The sequence below is a fragment of the Lineus longissimus genome, chromosome 2 (genome assembly GCF_910592395.1).
Source record: "Lineus longissimus chromosome 2, tnLinLong1.2, whole genome shotgun sequence".
NCBI classification, from domain to species: Eukaryota; Metazoa; Nemertea; class Pilidiophora; order Heteronemertea; family Lineidae; genus Lineus; species Lineus longissimus.
Window position 1 is genome coordinate 27,586,537 of NC_088309.1, and position 16,136 is coordinate 27,602,672.

At 40.0% G+C, this 16,136-nt stretch overlaps 1 protein-coding gene across 5 annotated transcripts in view; it reads left to right on the forward strand.

Moving 5' to 3' along the window:
- The first annotated feature begins 972 nt into the window (after nt 1-972).
- LOC135483341 (sodium channel protein 1 brain-like) overlaps nt 973-16,136 on the forward strand; it is a 44,978-nt gene continuing 29,814 nt past the window's right edge. For all 5 annotated transcript variants that reach the window (XM_064764145.1, XM_064764146.1, XM_064764147.1 and 2 more), the window contains exons 1-2: nt 973-1,898; nt 14,104-14,315. In XM_064764145.1, coding sequence (XP_064620215.1) covers nt 1,563-1,898; nt 14,104-14,315 — 548 coding nt within the window. In that variant the 5' untranslated portion in view covers nt 973-1,562. The remainder of the gene's footprint in view (nt 1,899-14,103; nt 14,316-16,136) is intronic.

Consider the following 16,136-nt stretch of genomic DNA (forward strand, 5'->3'; position numbering starts at 1 on the left):
TCACTCAATCATTGCGAGTCAATCATCTGAGCTGCCACTCTGTTGTAGTAATGCACCACAACAAGGAGTGCTGGTAGAACGGCTCGTTGGTCTGGTGGTACGATCCTTGCTTAGGCAGCGAGAGGTCCCGGGTTCAATTCCTGGGCAAGGCCTTTTGTTGGTAAGTTGGCCAAACGTCTGTGCTGCCACCTGTTGTATCAATTTTTCACTGCATGGGGATCTGGGGCGGGAGGCTTGCTTGTTCCCCATTCTCCCTGGATGCAATCAAATTCTAATGAATGATACTCTTTTCCACGTTTTTATTTCTACTGTCTTCGACACGAGCTTGCAATTAATATCTCGAATATTTATCAGCGATTTACTAAAACTGTTTAAATTCATATCGAGCCATTATTTGATATGGGAAGGCACCTGACCTGTATGTCTCCCTGTACTGCTGTTGACAGACAGACTCCGTCGTTCGATGGCACATCCAGGGAAGACCTTTCAGACCGTGAAGAAATGACTGTGTACCCTGGAAAGATCGATAGCGAGGTCCCATTCGGTCTGGTTGTGACTTTCTCATCAATCTCACACTTCTTGTGAGACGGTGGAGCTGTCCAGCCCAAGTAAGCCTGGTTGTGACTGTCTCATCTCTCTAACCGCGGAGACACGACAGTGGAGGTAGCCAGTTCCATTCGATATCTGGCTGTGACTACATCTAGGTATTATCACCAATACTGTTAGCACACCTTGGCTACTCTCCAGGTTCGCAGCACGTGTCAGTCAGAGCGACCTCAGTGTTACTTTTTAGTTGATACATCCGTAGGCCAGGTGTCGCTCTGGGATTGCCGCTGAGTTCCGCCAGCAAGCGAGAAGGCCTTGCCATAACATGAATATAACACCCGATTTGATTGGTCGATTTCTGTGACTGCCTGGGGGTTCGAGCAGACGTCAAACCAAACAGTGTAACAATAGCAGGTTGCCGGGCAAGTGTATGCCAACAATTAACAGGCTTAGACTTCGCGAATATTTTATAATTCAACCGTGAGAGAGTAGGCCCTACACAACCTGTATAGTATATATATACATATATTACAGGCATAGGCCTTTTATTAAAGTTAATAAGCTGTGTCATTTTCTTGGTGAAATACTTTTAAACTATTCGACGGACCTGCAACACGTTTTTCGGCGGCAAATATCATTTCCAAGTTCTCTTACTGCTCTTCAGTTTATTTCGAAAAGTGTGGATTTGACTTGGTTATTTCGTTAGATTTGTACATATCGCCTATCTGTAGGCCTTACATAGGAAAACAGCCGACTAATCAAACCTGAGGATTATTGCGTGTTTACGTACACCTTCGAGGAGGTCTTTTTCAGGAATAGAGTTTTGAACAAAATTGACGCGGCTTGGCTTCTAATATGGCTTCATCGTCAGTTCGATCTGCTGGTTTGAGATGAGCATGGGCGCGCCTATCATAAGGCGCCGAGCTCATTTTGGAGTTGGAAATAATTGGACTACGGTGAAATAGTTGACCACTTGCTTGTAAATCCCACCAGTTTGATAATATCCCAACGTAGTCATGGGTGGTAAAAATAGTAAGAAGGAGGAGGAGGATGATGAAGAGGGGCTAGTATCTTACAATCCCTTCACCAAGGAGTCTATGACTAAAGTCCTCCTGAAAGAAGAGGAGGAAAAGAAAAAGGCGTTAGATAGATTAAATAAACCCAAGGAGGGTCGCTTGGTGGATGGGGAGTTGAGATTCGATGATGAGGATGATGACGGTGATGACGTGAACCTAGACAAGGATCCAGCGCTTGTTGAAGGGAATGTGCTACCAGAGGCACACTACGGCACGTGCCCTCGGGATTTACTGGGCAAACCTCTCGAGGAGATTGACAGGTTCATCAAGGACAGGGTAAGTTTAGTAATACGCGTCCCATGCAGCGTTCTTCATGGAAGCTCTGCCTTAGGTCTTTTTACCACTGTTAAACTACTGTAAACTGCAGCCAAATACATAGACCCCCCATCTAATTTTGATTAAAGATTACAACTATATGTATATAGGCGATAACTGGACCTTCAAAACAAGTTTTTCACTGAAACAACTTGCTTGGTGTTACTTATTTTTAACAGTGCGTCCAGTGTGCTTAACCGAAGGATATAACAACGCCAAAATCCAGTAGTTGCAGGTACATGTAGGTACTACCTCACCTTCTTTGGTTGTACCTGCCCCCGGCCATCTTTAATTAAGAACCAGAACCAGTTTAATTCCCCAGGTTACAGAGATTCTGAAAAAATTACATTCTTTATATCACCTCCGCGTAGATCTACCAGCAACTCAGCTAAAAATATCTGGAGCCTATTCCCGGTTTTAGCAAGTTGCAGGTAAATATATCACATAGGTTATTCCCTCTTTAAAATAGCTTGTTAGTCGGTTGAACTTCGAAGCAGTCTGTCAGTTTTTCATTTAAACAAACAGCGAACTTCGTAGTTGGAATTTGAACAAGTGTGAGGAGAGGCTGGATGGTGTTGGGAATTTGAAAGATAGCTTGGCTTGTGAGCAATGATGTGACTGCCAGCCATGCCAACTAGACGTCACTCGTACCTGTACTCTGTGATGTAAACGTTGTGCAATATCGTATCGCCACGTCGTGAGAAGATTATGCGTTATATTACCACTTTTTAATGGGATTTTATAAACGTCATGACGGAAATGGCGATTTAACGCAGAAGTGGCGATATAATATCGTGCAACGTTAGTAATTATCATCGATGCTAACATCGCCAAATTGGATCGTAGAGTTGCGGTTAGAATTAGGCCTATATCATGTCTCTAGGGTTGGGGTTACATGACTGCAAAGTACTCGAAACTCAGTACTCAGTTCTTATCAATACTCAATACTCGTCTCAAGTTGACAAACATTTGTTCATTTTCCCCCATCTCATATCATAATTGATCGTCTGCTACGTTATGAATCCACATCCGGCATAGATTACCTCCTTCTCTGTGGTCCACCAGTTGAGTAATGTTTCGCGCCATTGATTTCTCATCGCCGATCAATCCACGCCATCGTATTATGATTGCTTTCTTGGTAAACTTTCCTGTAGTTATGCGCATGCAAGGAAATATGCCATTGTTGCTACCAACTGCTTGCCACGTTTCATGCAGTCAAACAACAAATGAAGCTTTCCTCTCACTAAGTGATACATGTATTGATTATTAATTGAACTGACTGGTTACTGTGGTTATGTACCTTCATGTGTGCACAGGTCTTCCTCGCGGGAATTCTACATACAAGTTGATATAACGTCAGGCATCATTCGCAAAAAGCTTTATTGTTATTTGGGTGATACTAGTATTACAAAAACTACTTTCAATTAACTAAAATGTTTCATTTTGCCCATGTAGGCTTGTCAAATGGACTGTGTGATCTCAGAGCCTTGTTTGCCTAGATGCAATATTTGTGAAAAAGTAGGGGATACGTAAATTGCAATTCCTAAAGAGCCAACTTAAACTATAATTTAAGAAGTCTTTATTGTTTTCTTATACAAATATATAGACCAGTTATGAAGTATTCATTGACAAGAGTATAAAGTGGTGTACAAAAAGCCCTCCTCATTGTGTTTGAAAACCTCAAAAGTGTTGTCCAACACTCGCATAAGTAGGCACAACACAGCCTGACATTTTGTCAGTAGTACTTTGGCATTACGATTTATTTTTAGATTATGCCAACAAATCGTTCTACATCTCAAAACAGTTCATGTATCAAATAGTCGAGATCGCATGGTAACCTTTCGTTTTACTGGTATCATTTATAATACATCATTAGAGAAGGATATCAAAAGTAGTGGTATTTGAGACATGATTGGATCTATACATGTACAGCTTGAAAAATAATGAACTCGTTTAATTTTCGCACTGGAAATCGATGAAAAAAGGCCTAACAGTGGCCCTGCATCTAATCCTATACATAGTGTACATATGCTGTTACGGGAGTAACTGTGAATAACAACGGAATGAACCAGTATTGGAAATAGTTCCTATTGATTATCAGACAGGTAAATCTAGCATTGATTGGTTTTGTGTCAATAATGCATCAGCTTTCAAAGGCCAGATGCTTTATTCAATTTTCATGTCGGAAGATTACAGAAAAAATATGGTACCCCGGGCGATGATGATATCATGTATTGCTGGAGGTATACTATAGTGGTCGTATCTGAACTGACCAATGATAAATTGAAATACACTCTTAATTCTTATCACGGTGTCACAGTAATCGGGGTGACATTGTTCCATTCACCTTTCATTACTATAATAGAACGATTTGCATATTTTCCCATTGCTAATCATGTAATGGCATGTGCCGTAATGACCGTTGTAGCGGAACCCATATTTCCCCGGAGGCTCTTCGCACCACAACAATTGTCTGGTTGCCATGTTCCTCAAGTTGATGCCAGCTTCAATTTGAAAACGCCCAGATTAAAATGCACTCAACGGAAAAAGCGTTGCTTCCATCTGGTGACGAAGTACTAGTCTGAACAAAATCTGAAACACCTTGGTTACAATGTACCACTGTTTATTCATGTAGTGTATAATGTCTCGTTTTGGTTCAACGGTTATGGTTGGGCAACAATCTCTAAGGTTAGTGCAGAATTAGGAAGCTGTCAAAAAGCTGTGAAAATCACATCGATGTTTACGTTGGCCCGTTTTATAATAGAAATTGATACCTCACTGTCGTGACTAACTATGACATGTAATGTTTCGTTGGTGCTAAGTCACACTGTACAGGTCCTACATGTCTATTCAATACGTGCAAAATATAATAATAGTATAAAGACCTCCTGTCACCGATGCCTCGACCAGCAATAAGGACGTCCTATAACTTCCCATTCTTAGGTGTTTGATATCAAAAGCCTTTTCTCCACTTGGAGAATCATTTCATGGTTTGAATGGAACGAGAATGAATTGAGTTGATATCTCGTATTTATTGGGTCAACAGTTGGATCAAACCTTATGACGTCACAGACCTTGGTCTTAGAACTTTAAACTGAAATGATAAAAGATAAAATGGTGGTTTATTTACCTTTGCTAACACGCTAATCATAACAGTATTCGCTATGTCATGCTACTTTATACATACTTGATATTATGTATACTGGATTTTGGTGCCAGTTGACACCTAAGTATTGAGGTCGATTTTGCGTGGCTGTTTTGTCAACATTTGAGTTTCAAATAAATGTCTAAAAGAAATTGCTCGTCAAAAATTATTCCATTCATGACACAAAGACTTATTTGATAAATCTAAAACATATATGGAACAAATCTGTCAAACTTCTAAAACATTCAATGAAATGAATCAATTAATTATACGATGAAAGCAATCATTTTTTGATATTATTAAGAATATTGTCTCAATCTGTAAATGCATGAAAAGCTTTCATCCTCGGTTTCATTGTTTTAGAATCATTATCGTTTTAGGATGGGCCCAGCTGCATTGGTGCCATTTAAAATCAGATTTGAAATCATTCTTTAACCACCAAGCAAACCCAGCGGAGTTTCCTCATTGTTTTAAAGTCCCAAAGGAAATCTTACTCATCTGACGTAATGAGTGTATCGTGAAAAAGTCCTTTAAAAGATTGAAGATGCTTTAAATTGATGTGCATCTGAACGAATTAAGGGGACATTATACAGCACGAGGCTCAGGATGCATTAGAAGGGAATCCTTTGGTTGTGTGCTTCTCTTAGTGCCCACACTTCGACTTTCTGCCAAGCAATGAGGGCGAAGTACGTTGCCCGACCAGCATCTTGGGGCAAATGTTGATGGTGGGTGAAGAAGAACAATGTCTTTTCGGAACTCAATGGTGGTTCATTTTGAAGAGGTTTGGAGCGGGGTTTCAGATAGCTTTCCATTGAGATCGATTCAAGTGAGACTCCGAGACTCATTATATAAATACATGTACAATGTATACGTATAGACTTGCAGCCATCTCTTAGCGACAAGCCTCCGGCAATGGAATTCTGACTCCAGGTGCATTTGAATTGCTTTTACATCGTTTTCATCCTCATTTGATTACTTGTGCTGTGAAGAAGCTGCAGATTCATTTGATATCATCAGTATAGTACAGGTGTTTATCATACATTTTAAACTATGGAATGTGGTAAAAGATCGATCCTGATATGCCACGAGTCGAGGGGACATGTCCGCATATCTTTCAACGCCGTCTCAATCCTTTGGTGCAGAAATTGACATTGAATTTCCCCTGAGTTAGCTTGGCCTGATGAATTGGTGATGCTTGTACAAGATGAAGGTGGCAAAGTGACATATGGGCAAAAACTCCCTACCAGGCTAATAGAAATGCAGATAGAGAGTCAAGTGCATTACTTTTCACTGGCAAGAGGCAAAGAGGCAATGTCAGCCTTAATTGTATTCGCAGGGTGTGCTGAAATGGCCCCTGAAGTATAAAACTCCACGACTGTCTCGTCAATAACTATACATCTAATAAAGAATAAATCATGTTCATTTTAATGAATCGTGATACTGATGAAGTATACATTGCTGCACTGATGTCTATTGCGCTTACTCGTTGACTACAGTGTCACTTAACCCCAACATAAGCATACCGTTGTCAGTATACGTGTATTGGTATCATGATATTGCTACGGTTTGTTTTATGACGTGGTAGTTTTGGGACCTCCTCAGCGAGTTATAAAGACTTATGTGAATTTTGTCACTTTTTGACACATACTTATGGTTTATTTAGGCTTGCGGCTGGAACATAGGTCAGGACGACTAAAAAATCACGTTATTATAACGCTTTATGTTTGATTGGGCGAAAGCCATGCATGTTATTCTTAATTTGTACCCGAGCCCATACTGTGTATGGTCCATATTAGGCCTACTGCTATGTTATTTCTATATATACTAGTATTCTCAAGCTGTTGTAAAGAATAGTTTCATTAATCGCCTAGGTTTTGAACCTTTGCGGGGGTCGTTGCCGGTCCTCGGTGTAATTGCATGCAATCGTTTAGAATTGAACGAGGAATTAGTATCAAAGGCGAAATAAAAAATGTACCTCAGCTAGACGGATAGGCCATAATACTATATAGAACAGTTCATTGAAATTGAAAGAGTCTATCTCATTAACATACATGTGTTAAAGACTTATAAATGACCGTTTTCCACTGATTAGCTAAGATCATTTAAGTCATTGGCACATACATGTAGGCCTAAGAGGTCAATAGTCTTTTGAAAGATTTCAGCCTGAAAGCGCCAAGATACTCAGGATGTTCAGGCATATGAAAACGAAATGATCTTATCAGCTCAATTGAACTAATGGCCGACAAAAATGGCATGTTCCACTGTGTTCCCTTGTTGGCTAAAGTCATGGTTGCTCTATCAGTTATTGTGTGGAAACACTGAGAGTATTGGGGAACCTGAAATGAATGTTACAGCGGAAGAGCAGGTTTACAGCTAAATGGCCGAACACCTTGGTCAACTCCATTGTAACCATTGTGAGAACTCACTGATTTCTATAGTGGACACTCTGCTGCTTAAGACGCGGTGTATAGAAAACTCGGTTCCGCATACATGTCGTTTCCACGAGGTGTATACCCTTTTGATTATCACTTAGATAAATTGGTGTGAAAATCACATGTCGATGATATGGCTACATGTATACCTGTAGTGACCCCGTACATGCATGTACACGATTGTCGAGTTAATGTCTATAGGAAGTCTCATAGATTTTCGTTTTGTAACCCAATTAGCCAATTCTTTCTCCACGAGAACGGCTTCAAGTAATAAACAAAGATTTTTTTATTACTTGAAGCCGATTAAAATCCACTCCACATAAAATGCAGGTCGCATAAAACAAAGCATGTGCCGATACTTCAAAGTAGCAAATACCACAAATGCTATTTTGTGATTAATGCTTAGGAACAACACAATTCACAAACCAATAACCAATCTATTGATGGACTCTCCCTAGCAAAGTCACGGCTACTTTTGATAATTTTCATATTTATTGAAATATATTTCAATATGTAACGAATGTCATAGCATATAATATGAGAAATAAATTCGCAATCAATAAATTGGATGACAGGACCTAACGGTTTGCTTAGAGTTCAATGATTTATGGGATGAAACGCCTTTGTCCAAAAGCACTTCTGGAAAATTTCAATATTTCACTTTGAATGAGAGGTCAAAATTAAATCCCCTTTAACTTTTCACACCTGCGCCCGTACATGTAACTCTTAAATCAACTTTACACCACGGCTCCACCTCGATGTTCGCCTTCATTTTCAAGTTCATCAAATGTATTCAGAGAATGATACCCTTTTTATTGATAAAGTGTGTCGCAATCTGAAATAGCACATTTTTCTGAGTTTCTACCAGATATCCCGATTTTCATTCTCGACATCATCTGCGTAAAACTTGATTTTGAGTTTTGGTATGGTTTGCATGTGAATAAGCCTCATTCCCATTATATGTTAATGATCCTGAGTGATTAATAACGCCGATAACGTGCATGAAATGACCACTGACTACACCTCACATGCGATCTGACCATTATGTGTTGTTGTTGAGACATGAACAGGAGAGTAAGAACAAGACAATCTTCTTTCGTGAAGGTGAAAATTGAAATGAAAAATGATGCTTCCCGAGGTAGGGGCCAGAATGAGTTGCTCTAGAGTGGCCAATAAGTGTCTTTCTTCCTTCTTTTGATGCCGCTGAGAACAATCTTGAAGTCTGACTCAGTTCCCTATGCATTTTGTAACCTGGGGGCCACCAATTAGACCCCTAGTCCCTGCCTGTAGTCCATATTTTACAATATTAATTTGTAACAAGGCGTTCTTAAGCAGACCTGCTGAAGACAACGATGAACAATCTTACAAAGAAACATTACCAGCTATTGCGGGCCTAGCACACTCTGTTTTGAATAGAGGGAGACTCCATCATTCCTATTGTTTGAGATTGGAAAGGTGTGAATTAATCTGGCAATTAGCCTCCTGTGCATTGGTGCATACAAACACTAAAATGTTTGGTTTTTGCTGATTTAGGGTCAAATAAATCAGCCAAAAGTTTTGAAAGCTTCACAAATGATTGTTGCAAGGAAGTACTTTATGATAGTTTGCGAAATTTTGATTAATTCTAGGTGGAAAGTAATATTTTTCGCATATTTGTTGGGAAAAAAATTGAAAATCCTCCAATTTTCAACCCCCCTATGGACACTATGAATTTTTCTCCAATAAAGCTGAAATCTTGGGAATATAATCCTAAGAGTTATATCAACCACGTCTGAAGTCGGGAGTTTGTATCAAATGTATAGTTTCGGAGCTAGCGCAGCTAGAAAAGCCCCCAAAACCCACTTTCTCAGGAATTTACACTACGGGCTACGAGTGAAGCATTACAGATTTACTAAAATTTTCAACCTATAGATGGACACATCGAATTTCCATCCAAATCACTCCAAATTTTGCCAGTAAATACCTAGACATATATAGAATTGTGTCAGAAGTCGGGAGTTGGGATTATTTTAACACCCCGCCCAAAAAGCCAACTTTATTGATATTTCCTATGCATTTTCCATTAGGCTTGCCAGGACCAATTAAGCAGGTGCACTAATTGGCTTAATTGGCTAGGCCCGCAATAGCTGGTAATGACCTAAAAAAGGATGAATTAACCTTCTTTGTCGCTTATAAAACATAGCAGTTTTCTTTTGTTCTGACCTAAGCTGATACTGCAAATACACTTATCGCTGTGACTAAGTACAAATGCCTGCATTTCATTCCAACACTTGCAGCAAAATCACATAGATTTCAAACTATTTCATACTCATGTTCGGTATGGGTCTCAATCATTTCAATTTCATGCAAAAACTTGCAGTAAATCATAAGATATCAAATAATACTCCGTTTGTACTTGTTAAACTAACAAGCTGCGAAACCAATCCCGCGTGTTAATGGCGTATCACATACTTTTAAAGAGTTCCTATTACCAATTGGAAAGTTCTCCCGACCGTGAGCTTGATACCATGGCAGCAAGTTAAAAATTCATAAGATGTTTTCACTGAGTTTCGGGAATATTTGTCGTCCGTTTTCATTGGATAGTGAAAACAACATGAAATATTCACCAAGCCGCATAATCGCGAAAGTTCCATATGAATCCACTTCCAATATTATTGGTTTGAGTGATGGGGAATATATAGGTTCATTCCTCATGTTTAAGTTGAGAGTAAAACATTTTTTAAAACACATGTTTGTACATGTTTTGTAAGACGTTATATCATCAATTGCTCGTTCCTTGCTTGTGTTGATTCAAGCAGGTTCATACTTGCACTGTGCCTGATGGAAGACGGATAAACTGAGGCAGGTTTGGGGTTCCTGCTATAAATCCTCTCCCGCCCTAAAAATTGGGCGTGATTTTTTTTTTCAGGCAAAGCCTAGTTCCAATGTCTTTGCTTAGATGGTAGCACTTGACAGTGACACGTCACTTGACAGTGACACGTCACTTGACAGTGACGGACTCGTAAAGATGTGACAAATGTCATGCGGATTTATATACCTTGGCCCTATGTTGTATATCTGCTTTGGAGGACCATGTTCTTCAGAAATGACTTTTGGCAATGAGGCAGTACCGGCCTGGCCCTTCCCACTACAACTGTTAGAGGGTAGCGGATCGACGTCTATTTCAATGGACTAATGAGACAGCTGCACTGTATCCTGTCCTCACGCAAGGCAAATCACGTCTCTTGTCTTCCTGGATGAGAGAATTCCACTTGCGGACAACCTCAGCTTCATAATCTTTCCTCGATGTTGGTGGTAGGCGCATTGGGGGAAGCAACCTATCTGGAGACAGCCAGCTCTTAAAAATCTCCCATTTAATTGGTATAAAATGATATTACACTCGATCTAACGGTAGCACATGTATTGTACATGTTATGTCCTTACTGAACACTTAAGCACCAGGCATGTTTGATTCAATACCGATGTTGGTATAGACAGAGTTCTCTATATCTTCATGTTCAAATCAACAATTAGATTAGAGATTGTGTTTCATTGACAACGATGATATATGCGTGATCATGATTATGGGAAATAATATGAACATTAAGTTGTCATAAAAAGAAGGATCAGCACACGCGAGAGCGACCGCCATGGCCGAGGTCGTCACTGATGTCGCAGGTGATGAGATGAGTAGATATCATTTTGCAGTCTGTTGGTGTATTCAGATAACCAACTGTACCGTTCAGGAACCTATTAACGATAGGGATGTGTGTCCGTATTCCGGGGTACTTCTCTTCGCCTAACTCGTGTCAACACTTTTGGAAATAGTCCCTGAAGAGGTCAGTGGCCAAAGCTTGACCTATCGCTCTGCAAATAAAGACTGAACATATTTCCTGCTACTTTCAACATCATTGTTCGCCATAATGCTGATTCTTGTCATTATTTGCCCAAGAAATATTGGTCATCAATTACTTACAAACACGTCTATACCCTTGGGTCTGTTTTGACCTAGAGATGTGAAAAGTGCAATCTGGAACAGAACGCGCGCTGTGGCAACTGCCATCAGGCATAACCTTCAGAAGCTAAAATGTAGAGGAATAAAATCATGAAAGGTTTTGCCCATTCTCAATCGCACTTGGCCACCTTATCGCACAAGCATGTCAAAGTGATGATAGATGTTCTCAGGCACTAAGTTTAATGAACTCTAAAAACGATACCATGTGCAGGTGGTTGTTCAGACTTGTGAATTATTTAGTTCAGATCACGCGCTTTGTCCGACATCTAATCTAAACGCAAGGCGTCCAGATATATAGTTCTGGGTGTATCAAGGAAGTTAGTACTTTAGTAAGCTAAACGAGGCTAAAACGATGAAATAAATCTCGTGACAAATGCGAGCTCCTCCTTCTGTGACCTGGTGCATTGACCTATATCCTTGAAAGCTTTACTGACGTCTTGTAGACCGTTCAATGATTTGTGACTTCTTCATACTTTCCGCAAGAATTCAGATTGTGGTTTGCTCCTAGTTTGCGTCTCCTTTCAGGATGACCTCAATTCGTATTGTCGTCTCAATGGGAAATATTGAATGATATTTTCAATGTGTTGATATGAAACCCAGTTTGAAGGAACAGTTATGATCACCTTAGAATGACTTCAAAATAACTGTCACACATGCATTTTCCTGTACAATCTCAAATGTCCTTTAACACGAGCGACCAAAGAGCACGACACTCCAACATGCCCTGTAAATCATTAACAATCAAACATGTTCAATATATCATTAAGATTCATCAGAACAATCCGAGATGTTCATTAAGTAAATTAAGACAGTCACGGGAAACCGTGCTACACAAGAAAATCAGACTAAAATACTATACAAAATTCAAAACTTCATTGTGCATAGGTTATACCAGTCCTGTGCACGTCTAGGCAATACAATGGACCGACCCGACAAAGCGCGCGTTCACCTCGCTCTCTGGCGTGGAACTGACATTGAATACAGGCATTTCGTTATGTCATCTCGTAGGGTGCCAGGATAACTAAAATAATGCGTTGTATTTATGATGTAGATAAAGGGTGTGTCCACCACCCTGGGGTATTGTGCATGTTTTATTGGGATTTTGTGAGACGAGTTGTTGAGATACTATGATTATGTATTGATTTGTTGGTTCATGCAGCCTATTGCATGATTACGCCTTCGGTGGAAACATTTAATACCCCGCGCTATTGTCCTTTCGAAAATGTCCGTATCGTTTGGGGCTCTGGAGCGCGAACTTTTGAAGTTTGGTTTTAATAGATCAGAACTTCGAAACCAAACAGCCAATTCTAGTCAACTCCAAGGTTGGCCAGCGAATGATCATCACCCTATATAGTTGAAGATGATCGTTTGTCGTTATGTAGCCTGTGAGAGTTCGCATGGAATACCTCTCACCATGGTTCACAAGGGCATGAGCTGAGCAGTAAAATGCAAATCAACTTTGACCAAGTCAACCATTTCTTGACAATGTTAATCAAACTGGCAATCGAATGTTGTTTTGACTTTAGATTAACGAATTCCTCGATATGCACCGGCTTCAGGTATGAAGTGACCAAACGGCCTACATGTATATGATTCGTTCCTGGTGTGATAGAAAGATGATCAGTTGTTTAAGACAGGGGAAGCGTTCCCAAGAAAGAAGATATGGAGAGATTTGTGGCTTCTCTGCAACATCTTGCACATCCTTAGTAGTATCAGCGTTGATGAAATCGACAACCCTTGGCGTCTGTTGATAACTCTAGTATTTTAGAATAAGTTTCTTCATCTTTCGTTGTGCAACATTGAATTGAGTTCTCCCCTCCCTTACAAACGTAATACCTCTTTGATCAGTGTTTTCATGTGATCTCAAGTTGCTTTGGGCTAGTATGGTTGTCGTGTTAGTTGACCAAGGGAAAGCTTTGAATAAATATTGTCCTGATCTGACACATGGTAACAAACCTCTACACAAAGCTTAACCCATTGTTGTAGGCCTTTGCTGTTGGTCAAAGGCCGAACCTTTTGCCCTAAACTCTATAGGTCAATATCACTAGTTCTTGATTAGACTGCATGTAAGCCTATGCACCTAGCCAAGCCAAATAACATTAATGTGATAACACTGCATTGAGAAGATATTCTTATTCTTATATAAATCATTCCTTAGCAAGTAATGACTGCAACTGGAAGGTCATTGAAATCCATCTATTGATTCCATCCGAAGAAAACACATACACGTACTTGTAGTACTGTATATATATTATAACGAAAGATGCCACAATGGCCCTCGATACCTCCACCCATTATTCCGAAAGGATACAGGGGCCCTCCTTCAGTCACGTACCATCAAAATCGTATATGCTGTAATGTTTGAAGATGACATCTGATGTAAAAGTCAGACAAGTCGGCCGATGGAACAGAACGATGAAATCAATCAACGTGGTATTTCAGTGAAAAGAAGATATCCTTTATTGTACACCAATTCTTTGCTGGTAGACCATAAATTCTCACGATACGAACCAAACATGAAAATAATCTATTTGATCTTGTTATTCATCAGGTGAATACAACCAATACTGATGATCCTCCCCTCTTTCCTTTCAGTCATTCATCGTCATAAACACCCGCATCAAGAAGCGTTACATCTACCGTTTCTCTGCCACCAAAGGCTTCTTCCTGTTTACTCCATGGAACCCATTACGTAAGGGCTGCATCCTGATTGTGACGAACGAGTGGTTTGACTACTTCATCATGTTGACCATCCTCGCCAACTGTGTGTTCCTCGCCCTTGGAAATAGTTCTCCAGCAGTTGCAGAGTAAGTTGAGTTTTTGTTCCTCGATAAAGTCTTTATGATAAGCTTAAAGGTCTTGAGACTCTAACCAGAATCCGTCAATCGTTTTTATTGAAGGATTCTAATTCTCATTTCGGCTCAAACTAGGTGGTCGTAATGAAGAGATTCTTCGCTGAGGTTCAGCACTAATGCAAACCTTTGGGTGTAGTTTAGTTAGGCTTTGGGGTTTTTCTGTTGAATTTTCATATAATTTCACTACTGGATGAATAGTTAAGTTGATTTAATATCAAAGGTATTAAGTTGTGGATTAACCATGATCCCGTGGCAGTGTATTGTGGTTATTTCTTAATGCTACTTACACTTGTAATGCCTTTTGATATTGAACACCTACCGTACTTCCTGTGCACGTAGGGTGATGTGTGTCACACTTTTGAAAGATAGATTTTACTCGACTTACAATCGAAGATAGTGAATTAGGAATTATACATTGTCGCATCCAGCTGGCTGTGGTGATGTTACTTTGTAAAATGCGTTATTAACTTAAGAAAGCAACAACATACAAAATGGCTGACGTTTGAAAAATATAGGAAATTATAGGAAAATGATGTTAAAAGCTCATGTAAAGTAGGCCGAAGGCCTGGAAATAGGAGAATAAAACAATATGACTAGGTGCTGCGACGGTATATTGGATAACACACACCAAAATCAATAGAGAGCCTGTATAGTTTAGTGATGGAAGAAGCTTTGTCAGAACTGAGTTGGTATTATGATGCTTGTATCAACGTGTTCTCAGCGATATCAATAATAGATAACAGGATTGGATTATCAGATATTTTTACTCTAAATCAATTGGTATAAAAATAAATAGTAAACGAAGTGAATGTAAGAGTAGGCGAGAGCATTGTTTGGGTCCTTGGTCTTCACGTTGTCTCAGTTATCATTCAGTTGATCAGCATATTATCATTTGAAAGAAAGGCACACGTCGGAAGGGATTATTACCTACTATTTTAAGTGTAAACTTGTAAATCTCTCTACCAGGCATATGGTAACCTACAGCCGCTTCCAACCAATGTTGTGAAAGCCATTCACTTTGCTCTGCATGCAGAGTTCAGACGGTGTAGACAGACAGAGTATGAGGTAGACTGCTCCATTCCTTCACTCGGCAATCTTGGTTTTTACCTCCGTCTGTTCGGATGCCATACCTACTCCGTATCCTTCTCCATCAAGTCACCCCCGAGAGACCCAACCACCGAAGGGGAATCAACGTACTTGTTCAAACGAGAGGAAATTTCCACGGTTTTTTAATCACCTAAAGTTGTTTCAGTGAAAGTTCTACAGCGGGCTTATCTAAAATGGCGTGTCGATTGCAGTAAAATTGGCAGAGAACGTTGGTTAAGGTTTCATTTTCAATTCATTTCGTTGTTTATTTCACTTAATTGTTGGCATCTTCTTCCTCATTGGATATCAACAGTATGGTCTCAATGGATCTGTCCCTGAGACATGGTCTGTGCCGCTCACAGAGTGCTACCATTGTTCATGCAAGTTTCTCTACAAGGACATGTACAAGAGCTTCAGACTAGTGAAGTTAACAGTTGCCGATGCTGGTCAATGCTAATCATATTTTTGTTGGCCAAACATGAACTGAATTTGAAGAAACTGACTCGAAATCTCCCTTTGGGGTGATTTTCCATCCGGCCAATCAGTTCTTTTGACCTCAAGCAATTTTCTTCAATTTGTTATGTTTCTCTGAACGTCTTCTGGACGACGAGTTGCAAAGGTCGAGGGTCAACACAGCCTGCCGCGTGCAGACTCTTGCATTACATTCTGGGTCTGGCCAAAGGTCGG